Here is a 17,372-nt window from a genome sequence, read left to right as displayed (position 1 = left end):
ACTCGATTTTTCTTCTTCGATTCAATAGAATGTAGTTAATAGTCGAATCACAGTGACTTTGAACCCTTTTTTCAAACGAGTAATTTGAAGTTTATAAAAGTTATATTTCTAAAGAAATTTATGTCTTTGAGCGTATATTTAAAATATATGATTTATACATGATTTATAAATCTTTTAATAGATGATTGATTGATTGATTTAAAGTTTTCTGGCATCCTGACTTGGTGGAGGTGTGTAAAAATTCTACCAATCTTTTGTGATGTGATATTTAACGAATTTCACTAGACCTTGGTTTAACTATAACGAATCGTAGGGTCTAAAAGAATAAAAGGACATTGAAGAGAATTCGAAAGGAAGGACAGAAGTATTGAAATTATTTTGTTTCGAATCATTAACGAACATTTGGACAAATGGGCAGCAAAGTTGAAAGCAGTGGCCCACAGCCGAGAAGTTTCTGGAATTTTATTTGTATGAAAAAGAAAAGAAAAGAGAAGTAACATCTTGTAAGAAGGCGAGTGGTTGAACCTGTTAACAATACACGGCTTTTTATTCCCAGAGTAGTGCATGGGAAAATTTATATGCAGTACATATTTAAAGAAACGAATAATTGAAATGATTGTTAAAGAGTATTTGACTTTACCCTTCATGATAGTTTTTCTGTTATAACTATTAGCCCTATGCTGTACCTATTATTTAAAGCAAATATACTGATGTTCTAGGTGCAGTGTGTGCACTGAGAAGCTCCATCAATTAATTAATTATGATTTATTTAAAAGCCAAAATGCTCGGTAATTCTGGGATTTCTTATGAAGTTTTTTTTTTTTTTATTTACTGACACCAAAGCAACAAATCGTTAACAACAAAGATCTCTCTCTCTCTCTCTCTCTCTCTCTCTCTCTCTCTCTCTCTCTCTCTCTCTCTCTCTCTCTCTCTCTCTGTATGTGCCTGTAAAGCCTGTATGTAATGTAAACTTTATTATTCTGATTTGTTTTTCTTTTGTAAATTTCGAATTCTAACACTATGTAAAACAAAAACAGCCATTGTGCTTTATGCACTTACCCGTCGCCTGCATTATTTACCTTTCTGAGAACCACGAGTTGACATCAGCCTGCACAGGATTGTTATCATCCTCTTCTTCTTCTGTCGTGGTTGTAGATGGTTGCGTTGTAGTTGTATTGTTATTCTGAAGAGCTTTCATTCTCCGACGCTTTTCTCTTCTCTGTGCCCTTTGACGGCTCCGCAGTTGCCTTTCCCGCTTCCGATGTTCTCTCCAGGCCGTACCTCCTCCGCATGTGGGCTTGGTTCTCTGGGGCGGCGTTAAACATGACCTGCATGCCTTCACCCGCGCCCGTAGGTCCCTCAGTTGTCGTTCCAATAGAGCGACATATTCCTGTTTGCGTTCAGCATTGTAGAGCGGAAGTCATGGGGATGGAAGAGTAATTAGTTACAGGAGAGTTATTGGTTTATCATACATGGACTCGTGGATTCTGAGTCGTGAACAAATTAATCTGAATCTTCATATTTCTTAGGATTATTTCCGCTCAAAATAGTGTTGTCCGTTATGTGCTAAACAGTTTTATTGGAAGTGTGGTTAATCCAACAGTGATTAATTGTATTCGGGAAATTTATAATAAATGACATATCATTTAAAGCTGCCTTTTAACAGTTCTAATACAAATTTACGATTCTTAGTACACGATGTTGTACTGTGACTAAATGCCTACCCGAATGTACTGTAACTAAAATACTTACCTGATCAGCAGCAGCTGCATCAGCCGCAGGTGGGGCGTCGTCTGACATCGCTCGATCGTGACTTCGAGGTGACCGAGTAGGAACCCAGCCTCTCGCTCTTGATGTTGACTCTCCAAGGAAACCACCAGGTCCTCTAGAATGATTCTGATCTTTAATGGATCTAAGGGAAGCCCAAGAGGGCCCTCTGACTGGTCCCTTTTCCGTTGGTTTATCTGAAGAGCCTACTTGCAAACTGGGATCTGTAGGGTTAGGTAAAGGTGCCGAGGGAGAAGGAATGGGCGTTAATGTGCTCCCGCTAGCAGGAGTAGAGATCGTTGTGGGTGGGGGCTCAGAAGAACGGTCTGTGAATGAGTGAACAAGAGGTTGTTCAGTGGTTGATACTTCAGATGTTGTGTGTGTACTTGTTGAAGGAGTAGAGACAGTAGTTGTGGAAGAAAATGATGTTGAACTTGGGGACGTTGTTGAGACGCCTGGATTCGGGTCTTCTATTGTAGTAGAGGCTGTATTTATTGGAGGCGATATATCAGTAACTGGTGCTCCAGTGACTTCAGTACCTACGGTAATTGAAGTGGGCGCAGGGGCTGCTGTAGTGGCGACTAGAGGTTGTGGTGCTTGTGGAAGTGGAGGTGGGAGGCCTGTGGTTAGAGGAAAGTCGAAGTCAAATGACAGAGGTAGGTCAGTTGAACCTAGCTGGCAGAAGAGGAGATCCCTTCGAAGCGAAGATACTTCTGCCCAATAGTCCTGCGGAGGAATTAAAGAATAATTTTAGAACATAAAATTTTAATAATTGTACTGCTAAAATATTTAAGTAAAACATCAAAATTTATTTGTCTTGTTTCATCTCATGTCCGGCCGTTTATTTAATTGTCTGTTTTATGGCACATTCCATGTTTTTATTGTGATGTAAGATAAATTACCTTGTTATCTCAGATTAGTTTAAGCTTTTAATGTTTTGTTTTTTCAAATCTTTGGTAAAAGATATCCACAGAAAATGTATACATTTACATCCCAAAAACGATCCCGTAATTGATGAAAATGTGATGCTTGCCGTTTTTTTTTTTTTTTTCCGTAGTGGTTATTTTACTCGCTATGTCAAATGTTTCCACTTTATTGATAAAGATTTTTTCTTTCGTAATATATTCTCTCAAATTTTCTGAGTAGTAGTATTTGACAGAAGATATAAACGTAGCTTCCACTGATGATTGATTTCGGGACACTTTTACTTTCGGCTTATCATATAAACATATAACAGCTTCAGCATTTTGAATAAATTAGAAACTCCAATTTTTTTTTTTTTTTTATTTGGCAAGTGTAACATTTCTAACTATCATAGCTGGTTTCATATGTGTATTTTAGTATGTGATTTTAAAAAAAAAACTCCATTATAAGCAGTAATTTGATAATTGCTATCAAATAGATATCGTAATGGTATTCTGCTATGATAATTAACCATCGAATACATTGGTAACTTTACTTTTAATTTAAGCCTGGCCAATGACAAATAGAATATGATTTCAGGTTTATTTAGAGGGTAAATTAAATTTTCCTATAGATAAAGCTAGGTACTTCGCTACCAGAGATCTCCTTTGCTATACTCATATGGAAACAAGTATCTAAATGACCAAAGTCTATCCATAGGTCTAGTTTCCTTCAAGTCTAAAAATGAGTGTAATACTAATGCATATCTCTGAATATTTACTAACGGAATAACGAACTGATCTTGACTCCCTCCGCCCCGCGGTTCCATTCGCATAAAGAAGTGACTCACAAGTGGTTTCTGTAATTATACCTTCCTTAATGAAAAAGTATGGTGTCGAGTCCTAAATACCCTGAATTTTGCATAAGGAAAACGTGATAATGATAGTGCGAGGAGCACCTCTGTTGATATACCATTCCTTAAAGAGAAGTTAACAGTCCCACTCGGTGTAAATAGCCCGGCTGTATTTACATAAATTGTGTACATATTCATTTGCACGTCAAGAAAAACCTCTGCGCGCATGAGATACAAAACCTTAAAGTTTGCGAAATAATTAGAGGGACAGACTTTTTTTATTTATGTATTTTTTTTTAAAGAAAATTTCATTAAAGAACATGCCGTCGACTCCACAGATGGAGTTGCGTAGGTGGAACAAAAGAAAAGAAAAATCTGCTGCCTCAAGAGAGAGGTCTCGTGTTTGCGTGTGGGCGTTATTGTTAAAGGTGTTTGCTCAGTGCTTGTCCGCTCTTCCTGTTTAGTAAACGGTGGCGGCTTTAAGCATGACTGAATTTTATGGGGTTGGCAGTTGATCGGTCAGGCGTTTTTCATGGATATGCTCTTTGCTTTGTGTGCGCTTGCATATATATATATATATATATATATATATATATATATATATATATATATATATATATATATATATATATATATATATATATATATATATATATATATATTTATATATATATATATATATATATATATATATATATATATATATATATATATATATATATGTATATATACTGTATATATATATATGTGTGTGTTTGTGTGTAATATCTCTATACTTAAAGGGTATGTACCATGTAAAAGATTTGAAAAAAAAAATTATTTTAGGGGATTAAAGTATATGCTCTCTCTCTCTCTCTCTCTCTCTCTCTCTCTCTCTCTCTCTCTCTCTCTCTCTCTCTCTCTCTCTCTCTCTCTCTCTCTCTCTCTCTTTATATATATATATATATATATATATATATATATATATATATATATATATATATATATATATATATATATATATATATATATATATATATATATTCCTTGGTTCGTTCTCTTTTTCGTTTTCGGTATTAGATAAAAATCTTTGGTACTTTGAATGATATTTGGTATCTATAACATTTGCAGAAAGTACTCTTTACTGAACTATTTCCTTTGTGTCTTCATCTGTGTATATTACTTCAGATTTCCAACTTTTGTTCTAGACTAACTATGGAAAATATACTTGTCTGTCTGTACTAGATAATTAACGGCAAATGAAATTAAATGATGTAATAAAGTGTCGCATGCTACACAAGCATTCATGGCATTGGGGAGTTTTTCTCGAACGAGTATCAGTTCTCACTGCTTATCATGACTTTTCTAGAAGAATCTCCTTCCCTGAGAAGACCATCTCGGATTCCATACTGAAAACCGCTCTGTTATTTTAGTTTTGTGTGCATAATACTATGGATTTTGCTTTCCAGAGCTTACTAATAACATGTTATTTACGCCTTACAAGTAATATGGCATGCACAGGCTAAAGAATCTTGCAGTGCATTGTAGATTTTTTTCATCAATCGTTAGCTGATTTGATGTCCTTTTTCACGTGAAATTGTTTCGTCTGTCGTTTGTGTTATTGTTGTTACGATTATATTACATTTAGTTAAGTGGATCATGAAATTTGCCTTATGGTAAAAGTCCTAGTCTTACGTGCTCGTCCATTTCCACGTTACTATCAAATTTCAACAAAGTGAAAAATTACGAAATATGCTCCGATAATCTTCGTAATAATGAGAGACTGCTTACATTGCATACAATTATTTTCAAACGTCTTGGAAATGTACTTGGTGATAATCGTTCGTAATATGAGTCACGTCATCCATTATCCTTGTTTCCTTATATCTATCGCCATTATATTCCCGTGTTTTTGTCATATTTATAAACTACTAATTTCATTATATCTTACATATCTGTGTTATTCACCCCAAATGCTTTCCTTTTATGTTTCTCTGCATTCTATTCTTTGTGTCCACTTCAGCGCATGCCAACTCTTCATTTCTTTTCACAATGTCAACTTTCCGTTCCCTTACTCGTTTCCATGTTCCTCGCTTAATCCTAATGTTATTCCCCCCAGTTCCCTTCTCACTCTATCATTTCTTACCTCAGATATTTTCTCCATATTCTTGTTTTTAGTTTTAGCTATTTATTAACTTCCATTTTGTTCAAAGTAATCAGTCCTTTATATCCTGTCACCGCCTAAATTTCCACGCTCTTCCTGTGTGTCTATTCAGTCCATGCTCTTTACATCCAGTTCATTCTCATTTACGCGTCTCTCAATTCATTTTCATCTTACGCAACTCATTTTCGTAAACCTTTCTTACGGTTCCGCAAAACGCCCTCCATAGTCGTATTAGCAGACTTCTCTCCCTGATTTACAACAACGACTCACAAGACTAACCAAGATTTACGGCTTAACAGCTGATCCAGGTAGACGGAGGTGTTCCTCTCTTTAGATTTACGAGGATTGATGAATGGGATCTACCAGGAACAGTCTCGGAAAGGGCTTCTTCATTCGGGGTGAATTTTACATATGACTTGTGGTCTTTGGTCATGATGCTGATCGTAGAGATTTTGACAGACAGTAGTTATATGAAAGGATTTAGGGTGGTATCTGTTAGTTCACTTTTTCGTATTTGTTTGGAGAAATTTTTATTTATTTATTAAGAGGGTTTTTTTCATTCCTACAATAAAATAAGACCCTGTAAATCAGTACTATGATATAGTGAGAGTATTTCTTTAAAAAACAAAAACAAAAATACTATAAACAGGTGTTTATGGTGAGCGTTTGAACTCCTACAAAATAGATGATTTTAGAATTATGCTTTTACCTGAAAAAAGATTTGAGGGTTTGAATATTTAAAGTAAAAGATAAATAGTTTCGTTTGCTTCTCAATAGGTACCTATCTATTAACAATTATGCTTATTATTTATGCTAAAAGACCTGTTAAAAAAATCTTTGGTGTGTGATAAAAAAATCTTTGGTGTGTGATAAAAAAAATCACAACATAATCATTAACATTTTAGCCCTCCTAGTATTAAGTGGAACTCACTTATAGCTAGCACTTCGCTTGTTACTCTCACAAATGGAAAACTTTAAGCTCTTGTTACTCGTATGACGGAAATATCTTGATAGCTGGTGTTAATCAGGTTCTATCCTCAAATCTGCATTATTAGGCTGCTATATAGGAAAAAAGGGGTTGCTAGAATAGGTATGAATACATTTGCTGCAAATAATCATTTGTTTCCGAGATTGCAGTTTGTGTCAAGCAAGGCCCTTAATGTGTGTGATGCTTCTCGTATAATTCCAGTGTTGTAAGATTCTGATCAAGAAGGTCACATGGTTGGTCTTGATTTTAGAGCTACTTTTGGTCGCGGTAATCACGAGGTCTTTGTTTTTACTTTTGAACAAAGGGGAGTGGGTAGATTATTTCTCCGTATTATTATTTTTATCCAATAGATTTCAAATACTGACGTCATAGGGATTACAGTAATGTAATAGCTGGAGTTCCGAAGGGTAGGAACTCTGGTTTGCCCTAGAAACTAGCTTATTGCTTATGCAGGTCATGCTACCCCCTTTGAATCGATACTGTGTAGACCGGATGTTAATTATTCTCCAATAAAGATCTACCCAAAATAAGTGTATAATGCAAATATGAGGAGTGAAATCAAACCCTAAAAGAACTCAAAGCATGAGTGTTAGTAGGTCTAGGACTTCCAGTCCTCCCAGATCTTTATATTGCCAATGTTCCTTGAACGTCATGCAGTTTACAGTAAATTCTAGTGGTCATTCTTAACTGCAAAATCACTTATTGAGTAAATCTTACACTGGTTTTGGGAACCACTCTACTTTGAGGAAATTTGTAAATTTGTTTATGCGGCTATTTTTTAATAGTGTTCAGTTTGACCTTCACTAGCTGACTAATCTTAAATTGATGGAAATAAAAAATCTTAAATTTTACTCTGAATATTAATCTGACACCATATTTTAGCTACCTCTTAGCTTATGATGTCTTATTTCATAATTTGTTATTCCTTTAACATTTTTGTCGACCTTTATTGGTTTCATTATTTTATTCCTCATAATACTTTATTTTTTAATTATCTGGTTTTTTTTCTGGGGGTGGGGGGGGGGGTGGGGAGGGGCGGTTTCACACTTGGCTACTTTCCTGGTGGGGGCCCTTGGACATTAGCATTCAGCTTTTCAATCTATTGCTACAGCATTTCCTAAGATGGCAATAATAATTGGGATATGATTTACATTTCCGAGCGGAGGAAGGTTCATTTTGTGAAGACATATTTTAACACTTTAGTAGATACACACACACACACACACACACACACACATATATATATATATATATATATATATATATATATATATATATATATATATATATATATATATATATATATATATATGGCCCGAGAGATTGTGAAAGAAGCAGTGGACTAGTAACGACTGATGATGATGATATATTTGCATGCATGCATGCGTGTGTGTCTACAAAAGTATTGAAATAGATTTTCCCTAAATGAAACTTCCCCTTGTCGGGGTGATATATATATATATATATATATATATATATATATATATATATATATATATATATATATATATATATATATATATATATATATTTATATCATCATCATCATCATCATCATCATCTCCTCCTACGCCTATTGATGCAAAGGGCCTTGGTTAGATTTCCCCAGTCGTCTCTATCTTGAGCTTTCTATTCAGTACTTCTCCATTCATCATCTCCTATTTCGCGCCCATGTAGCCATATAACTGTTTTTATTTTAACATTATGCAGATAACTAACTTTATCCAGGTATGTCCTTGTATATAACTGTTTTAAATTAACATTCTGCAGATGACCATTTTTCAGGTATGTCCTTTTATGCACCCTTTCCTTATTCAACATTATCTATTAGCGTATGGTGTTTGTGTAATATATATATATATATATATATATATATATATATATATATATATATATATATATATATATATATATATATATATATATAATATATATACATATATATATATATGTATATATATAAATATATATATATATATATACATATATATATATGTATATATATATATATATATATATATATATATATATATATATATATATATATATATATACATATATATATTCTTATAAAGATGCTGAATACATATTATAGTATCGTGTATTGACAATCGTATTTTATCTGTCTCGCAGAACATATAATACTTTTAAAAACATATATTCGCAGAACTTGCAAGGGTGAACTTTGATAATTTAGGTATAGCGTTTTGTCAGTCTAGCTGGTAACCAGCTAACGTCTCTGACTTAGGGAAGTTCAGTGCCCGGTGGCGGCTCGAAAAACGTTCCACCTGTGTTCAAGAATTCATCGTCCATGTGAGCCTGCGATGGACACTTTTGAGGAGAGCCTATTAGTTTTATTATTAAAAGGAGGAAGTTAACCGGTCAAATGAGCCAAGCTCGACTCTTCCTGGTGAATTATGAGCTACCATTGTCTGTCCCTCCCTGGCCCTAGTTTGGATGGAGAGGGCCTTGGGCCCTGAATATACTGTATGTGGTCGACTGTCTCTCTCATGAGTGTCCTTTAAACCTCAACAAGAAATTATATGCGTTTGTTTCGATATGTTTCATCAACTTCGTAGACCGCATTTTCAATATAAATATCAATATTAGATCTGTAAAGTGTACGTAGTGAATGTAATATATCTAATTTTTCGTTTTCGTCTTTTGCGACAAAATAATCTCAAGATCCAGTAATCTTTACACTTCGTACTATATCTGTGAGATAAAATCCCCTTTCCACTCATTATTGCTCATTTTACTAGGTCTCATTTTTTCCTTGACTTTATTCCAGCATCTTATCATTTTAGATTTTTCTATAGAAGTTCACGCTTCGTATCCCCCGTAACTTTAATGTATTGTTGAATGTACCCCAGTCTTATTTCTAATCCTTACGGAACGCGGTGAACTGTGACCAACGCATGAATTTTCTGAACTGACTCAATCGCCTAAGGGTTATATGAATCATCTTATATTGCTACTTTCTAGCTCTATTAGAACCAATTAAATTTCATTATCGCATTATAGAGGCTTATGACCACGTAATTGCCATGACATTATGGGTGTTAATGCCCGCTCATCTCTTTCAACGGATGGGCCCTTTTCCGAAGTAATGACCCGGTCTTAATTGTCTTCATGATGAATTATGGACTCCTTTTCTCTGTTCTGGCATGGGCGTCCACAAAAGTAAAGCAGAGTGTAGATTTGTATCTTCTTCAGGGATATAAGGGCCTGGCACTATGATTTCCGGTATGAAAGTGGACTGAGTTCTACCATAATGTCTTTGTTTAGGTGAAGAATAAAGGTAGATTAAAGAAAAACTTGTACAATTGACATAAGAAACTTAGCTGTAATGTTACACAATATCGAAACCTATTGTGTTCACGATAGTAATTGGAAAATATATGTATATATATATATATATATATATATATATATATATATATATATATATATATATATATATATATATATATATTGTTTTTAGACTGACATTTTGAGACTAGAAACGCTCAGCAAAAACAATTTGGCTCTTGTGTAATAGAAAGAAAATGGGCTGGTGTCAATTGACCTGGCTGTTAGGTTAAAAGTCCAGGCAAGCAGGGAACGAGTAGTTTATCGTAATAGTCAGTTTAGAAATGTTATTTAATGTTCGATATGTTCAATTGGTACTTGGAGGAGAACAAATTTCAAAGTTAAAACCATGCAGGTGAAGTGATGATCCCATTCAAGTTGTAGTATGCTTTATGTCATTCATATAATTATTTGTCTTCTATCTGTTCTGATGTACTGCATTCAACCTTCTTATTTTTAAGAGTAGCTCTGTACATCTTTTCAAAAGAAATCCAATAACAAACCTTTCTTATAGGGACTCAATCTAGTCAAGGAGCATATCTGTCTGCTATTCGGTATAACACACATGCCATAATTTTTTTTTTATTTTCAACTTTTTTATTTATTCATTTTCTAATAAAACCTAGGAGAACAACGTGTCCTAAATTTAGCACAGTCATTGTAAGAAAGGAGAGAAAAAGAGAGAAAAAGAGAGGTCACTAAACAAATGAACGCCTTAATTGAGTTGTCAATGACCAGCCTCCCAGAGTGAGAGGCGAACTGAAGGAATCGGTCGAGACATAAAAGGTCTCTGTGTAAAGGGCAATGAAATGGATAAAAGCTTTCTCATTATAAATTCAAGACATGGTAATGGACAGTTTGTAAATCGCACTTCGAATCATCTTTTGAATCTCTGTACCCTTGTCGTGCTTACTCCTCCTCATCCTCCTCCTCTTGTGAGGTACACTGCTACCTTATAAGGCCTGGCCATTCATTCATCCGCGGAACTTGCGATGAACCTCACGTTTCTTTTGGAGTCGTCCGTCTTCTTGTTTGGGGGAGGAATCATCAGTTTTGGTTGTTTGGGTGCTGAAGTCTTTCAGAGCCATTCTTCTTGCTACGCTTTCGTTAATTTCAAGGCAGATGATTTTTCTGTTTTGTGAAAAATGTTGTGGCCTGCATTTGTACACTTGTTTTAAACCTGCCGTATTTTTCCTGTTATTCTTTAACATGGTTTGCTCTGTCCCCTGAGATGTTGGGTTGAAAATATAAAAAAGTAGATTGAAACCGTAAAAATCCTCAAAGATATATATATATATATATATATATATATATATATATATATATATATATATATATATATATATATATATATACATATATATATATATATATATATATATATATATATATATATATATATATATATATATATATATATATATATAGTTTTATAATTTCAGTTATAATGAGAGTTGCAATATTACTTTTCTTTTGAATAGTGTGCAAAGGAACGTTCTTATGCTACTTTATAGAAGCTGGCTTCAGCTTGGGCAACAGCTTTGAATTTAGTTCATGAATACTTTTGTTTTTCTTGTTTATCGGACTTCTGTTGGTGAATATGAAATATTGTTTTCGTTCACAGAATGTTCTGTACATTAAAGTATATTTTTTTCAATTCTCCTGTGTCATAAAGCTTATCATGGAATTGCTTAGAAACCAAACAGAATAAGTAAATGAGTGTTATTATAAATAAATAAGTAGCTCATATCCGCCGATGTAAATTTAAGATATAACTGTCCTCAAACGGTGCAATCTTGATACAGGGTCTTTGCATCGTCCCTTCAGACCCAAGCTGCACCCGCCTTTTTACTTACTTTACCTACGTTCTTGCTTCCTCTCTTCCGTCTCGCTGTCGAACGTCGCTTTAATATTACTTTCAGAGTCCAAATGCACCTTCGCACCGTATGACTTCCCTGAAAGCAGTGCCTGGCCATGTTGCCCGAATGCTCTAGAACTAACATTACACTTGTGATGGGTCTAAATTGCTGTTATGAGTCGGATTTTCCCTTTATATGATTATTTATCTCGCTCTAAAGTTTTCGATTCTTCTGTACCCTCAGCAACAGTCTTCATAATTCCATCCATATTACCCTTTATAATCACAGTTTGCGGATTTTATAGGTTATTTCCATATAGTGTTCTGGTAGATTTTTATTTCAATTACCACATGTCTCAGTCACTGTTTAGTTGCTGAAGGTGGGAGGTATGTAGATATATTTGAAATTAAGAGCAGCAATCGACCATATAGTTAATTGGTTTGGTCTTAAACTATTACGTGTGACTTTTACGGAAGTTCCCCAAACCCCCACACATAGTTTGAACGATTGATTACCCCATGAATGACCGGGACTGCCAAAATGGGTTCCCGTATCTATGACAAAGACGAATTTGCATGTCTTCATCAGACAATGTTATTTCTCTGCCGTTTGTCTTTGTATGACTCATAAGGCTTGGTAGGCGTTTTCCTAAAGGTCTACGGGTAATTAAGATTTAGAAGTAAGAGCTTTAAAAAACGAGTGTTTGTTTCTAAACAAGGCCGACTTGGTAAAAGAAGGATCCTGATAAGAAGCTGAAGGTCGAGTCTTTACAATTTTGTACTACAGATAGGATGACTCCGCCTTGGTCTTACCTGTCTTCCTACGAACCTTCCCGTTCCGGTCTTCCTATTGTTTTGACTAACCGAGGTGTTTGTTTATAAGATCAGTTTTGGGAATGCTAGACAAACTCTCTTTCTCTCTCTCTCTCTCTCTCTCTCTCTCTCTCTCTCTCTCTCTCTCTCTCTCTCTCTCTCTCTCTCTCTCTCTCTCTCTCGGGGTATAGTTTTTGTTAAGCCTTATAGACAAAGAATATGGAGATTCATTGACTGAAAAATATCTTATGATTTTTGGCGGTTTTACTCATTATGAATTCTCTCTCTCTCTCTCTCTCTCTCTCTCTCTCTCTCTCTCTCTCTCTCTCTCTCTCTTCTCTCTCTCTCTCTCTCTCTCTGGCTATTTCATCTCCCTCATATATATATATATATATATATATATATATATATATATATATATATATATATATATATATATATATATATATATGTATGTATAAATATATGTATGTATATATATATATATATATATATATATATATATATATATATATATATATATATATATACAGAGAGAGAGAGAGAGAGAGGAGAGAGAGAGAGAGAGGAGAGAGAGAGAGAGAGAGAGAGAGAGAGAGAAATATATATATATATATATATATATATATATATATATATATATATATATATATATATATAATATATATATATATATATATATATATATACAGTATTTATCCCTCTCACTTTCTCCTCTCCGTACTTTCATTTTTTCTCCTTGCGTATCTAACGCTGTATATCTCGTGTTTATCATAGCTACATATGTTGTCAAGGAATAAAGGGATGTTTATATGTGATAGCCCCTGGGACAAGGTTACTCGTCTTGCTTTATTTGGTCAGTATGAAGATATGCCCTAATGTATGGCACTTATGTGCTTACACTGCCCCACCCCTCCGTACTCGCCCATGCCCCCGCTTAGGCACCCACCCTTGAGGAACCATTTAAGATCATCCTCTGGCTAAGCTCTTGTAAGGATATTCTCTGTAACAGGTGGCGGAGAGATGGCCGCGGAAAGGCGAAGTTCTTTGACTCTTACCCGAGAAGAATTTCTCCATTTTTACGATTTGTGCTTAGTTCGGTTTCTTTTAACTGGTATTTTATAAGGAAACAGCTTGATATAAAGATTCTTTTAAAATTTATATCGAAAGGAACGTTTTCTATTCGAATTTGGTTGCAGATGGTTATTTTCAGTACAGAGCTATATTGCTTTATATATTGCAATAGGCTTTCGTACATAAATATTTAGATTGGAATTAAGCAAGCAAAATTATTTGTACTGGATAGTTTAGTAATCTGGGGACAAACAAGCCATCGAAGATATACAAGCAATATCATAATTTACAGTATATAGCTGGAAATGCGTCCCAATTGTGGTTGAGAATGAGATGCTACTTTTGTAAGTAGCTATAGTTTTAACCAAAGGGAAAGTAAGGTGAGGATCTGTTTACTATAGATAACGGTTTATGATAGAAATATATTTTTACCCTTTCATCTTATATTTTGAGAGAGAGAGAGAGAGAGAGAGAGAGAGAGAGAGAGAGAGAGAGAGAGAGAGAGAGAGAGAGAGAGAGAGAGAGAGAATCCTCAATATTTTGAATAGATTTAAAAATAAACGATCTTACCACAAGAAGAAAAGTGTTATGCCTTCCATGTACTTCCATTTGATTATCCCCAGTAATTGTTATTTTGGTGGTGTTATAGTTGGGATTTTATTAGATGAAGAATTTGGGTTAATATTTGACCAGCTGCCACAGCTGTCATTAGTATGGTAGGCTGAGTGTGAGAAAGGGAAGCAAATCTCATATATTATGTAAATTTTGTTTCGCAAACAAAAGATCATATATCAAATCCGTCGTCGTCATGTTATTATTTGTCCTCAGTAATTTACATTACGCTTCCTCTTGCAAACCTAGAATATGGATATCTTAGTCTAATGACTCTCTCCATGGACATAAGCATATATTTTCACCTTTTTTGTGTTTAGATTTTTTCTGGCCCTGTATAGTGAGCATACACAGCGAAGTATATCCTTGTACACTGAAATACAATCATAGCTAACTGACAACTGAAATATACGTTGGTTACTAACATGTGAAAAACTGTTTTCCTCCCTAGGCATATTTCATCATATTTTATATCATTATTACTAATAGATACTTGCCTTTAGCGGCTCCACAAACCTCCCTTTCTGCACTTTTTAGCTTCTTCAATTCGATTGTGAAGGCAAATTAATAAGAACCTGTATACTCATACATATGAGCGTGCAATATATGCATATCGAAATTTTCAAATTTTCAGTCATTGAAAGTAGAGCAGGTGATAAATCTTCTTTCTTCCTTTTCTTACGTACTCAGTATCTCTTCCCTCCCGCCAACCTCCTTTTATAATTGTTATCATGCTCTCCTTCCGCCAGGTAGTGTAAGTGAGCTGAGGACTCGAAAATAAACGTGAACGGAGATTTGCAAATTTTCGTAGTTTATGCAACATTTTAATTCCTTTATGATTATGAAAGAATCTGTTTAATAGGCTGGCTAACAATGTTGTGATAAGTTCTTGTTTTGATATGATAGAATAAGGATTTAGTTGTCAACGATATCAATTGATAGTTGATACAAAACAGTGTAGTTAACGTACAAAGAAAAAATCGGTAGGTGAAGTAAGTGAATTTCAATATTGTACGTGATTGATGATGACTGTAATCACCGAAGATATATTCCGTGTATTGTGATGTGATTATGTGGCTTATGTTTTAATATGATTTTTACTTTTATGGGAAGGGGCGGTGGAAGTTGAAAGCTGTGACAGATTACTTCTCTAGACATTTGCTGATGTTTTTTCAAGTGACAACCTTTGATGATGAATTATAATATATGTATTCATACTTGGCCCAGTAAGGATTCACCAATGATTTCGGTGGCTTATTGTAATCCGTAAAACGCTAACAATAGAAAATGTAATTTTCATAGCAATGCCTTAAACACATTGAAATGGTGTTTTTGCTGTTGCTTTAGCCCATCACAATTCTTTGACTGATTTGAAAAACAACTAATGATATGTATTTCATTCTTTTACATAAAATTTGTATGAAATTTTCTTTGGTGCTTGCTTGCTTTCGGAAGATTTTTGTTTCTTATACATAAAAATATAAAATTGTAAGTATAATGAACACTAAGCTGTACCAGTTCCGCTCCTCTGGCAAGAGTCCTGAAATTCATTCCCAGATTATTAGATGAGATAACAGTTAAGATATAAATATTTAGTTTGGGTGGGTGGCAGGTAGGGGGGAGAAGTTATGGTGCTTACCAGTAATCAAGTCTTCTATATCACTTGAATTGACAGTCTGTAGTACAGAGGAATTTTTAAAATTTCGTCTGTAACAAAGAATTATTCTTAAAGTATGCTTCTCAATTTTTTTCTAGATTAATTTTTTTATTATGTTTTATTCATAAATGTATTAGTTCATTTTATAATTTAATGATAACAATATTAACAAAAGCAACAAAAGCAGTTAGTATCTTTATTATTGGTATTATGATCTAACCCATTTGTTTTTATGGTAAAATACGTGATGTTAACCTAATCTGGTGAGTTTTAACAGCAGAGAGTTTTGACTTACACCCATCCAACTTCTGAATTAGACGTTGTGTTTTATGCATCATATTTCTACGAACATCAAAAGTGGTATCTTTTTAACAGCATTGTGCATGATTTGTTAAAGTATGTAATTGATTGATGACCTAGTACCACAGACTGTGTCGTGAAATTAATTTTGTGGTTTAAAATTAACTCTTATCAAGCTATATGTTTTCAAGGTCTCGGTCTTATGTACTAATTATGTATGCTGAGTATAGATCACCGGGCTTTCACTCTTAATCTCTGTAGTTTGATTCCGGTGAGTCAGGTACCGTCAGTCGACCCAGCTGTGAATGAGTACCATCGTTAGCGGGAATCGAGTGTTACAAAAGTAACTACTTTATCTATAGAAACTCCCTTAGAATTCGAAGTAGACTTTATCCTTCTGACGTCATTTCCTTCTAAAGGAGAAAAGGACATTGACCTTTTATAAGTATGTTGTACGTTATGTCCTAAGAATCAGGACGTAACGTACATTAGTAGGCATGTGTATATTTGTGCGTGTACCGCCATAACCCTTGTGAGATGATACTCTTCTCTTTTAATAGGGTCTAGTAGATATAACCACATCGTAGATTCTTATTTTCCTCATCTCTCTTCACCCAAGTGTACTCGCATAAAGGCACACAGGATGTGAGAACTGTAGAGGGTGACATGAATGGCTTGTTTGAACCCTGCCGTCTTCCTGTTTTGGACGACGGGCAGAAACCCAAATCTCTCCTCTATCCTCCGCCCCCGCAGGTGCTGTGAGTGCCCGGTTCTCCGATGCCGTAAGATGTAGAGAAACAGTTGAGAGAGCACGGAGATTTCGAAAAGAAAAAAAAAATGTGGAAGAGAATATTTATGGTGTGTGGTGGGTAGATGCCCGGTGTGACGCTAGAAGAGCACCAGATAGCCTTATATGACAGGAACATCGCATCCATACCACATGGCTCTCTGGAAGACGAGTTCATGTGGGCATTCCGCGCATTTTATGACGGTGGTTTTGTTGGTTTGTTCCCTGAATACTGAGGGAGAATTCGACGATTTTGAGGTCTAAAG

The 17,372-nt window shown here is 34.7% G+C and overlaps 1 protein-coding gene across 1 annotated transcript in view; it reads right to left on the bottom strand.

The window, feature by feature from the left end:
* The window catches only part of LOC137620923 (serine-rich adhesin for platelets-like), a 27,342-nt gene extending 15,361 nt beyond the window's left edge, over positions 1-11,981 (bottom strand). The window contains exons 1-3 of the mRNA XM_068351367.1: positions 11,862-11,981; positions 1,753-2,493; positions 1,080-1,390 (exon numbers count right to left, since the gene is read on the bottom strand). Coding sequence (XP_068207468.1) covers positions 1,080-1,390; positions 1,753-2,493; positions 11,862-11,981 — 1,172 coding nt within the window. The remainder of the gene's footprint in view (positions 1-1,079; positions 1,391-1,752; positions 2,494-11,861) is intronic.
* Positions 11,982-17,372: the final 5,391 nt, after the last annotated feature.

This window comes from Palaemon carinicauda, chromosome 27 (assembly GCF_036898095.1).
Source record: "Palaemon carinicauda isolate YSFRI2023 chromosome 27, ASM3689809v2, whole genome shotgun sequence".
Taxonomy (NCBI): domain Eukaryota; kingdom Metazoa; phylum Arthropoda; class Malacostraca; order Decapoda; family Palaemonidae; genus Palaemon; species Palaemon carinicauda.
This window is presented reverse-complemented; position numbering and strand designations above follow the sequence as displayed.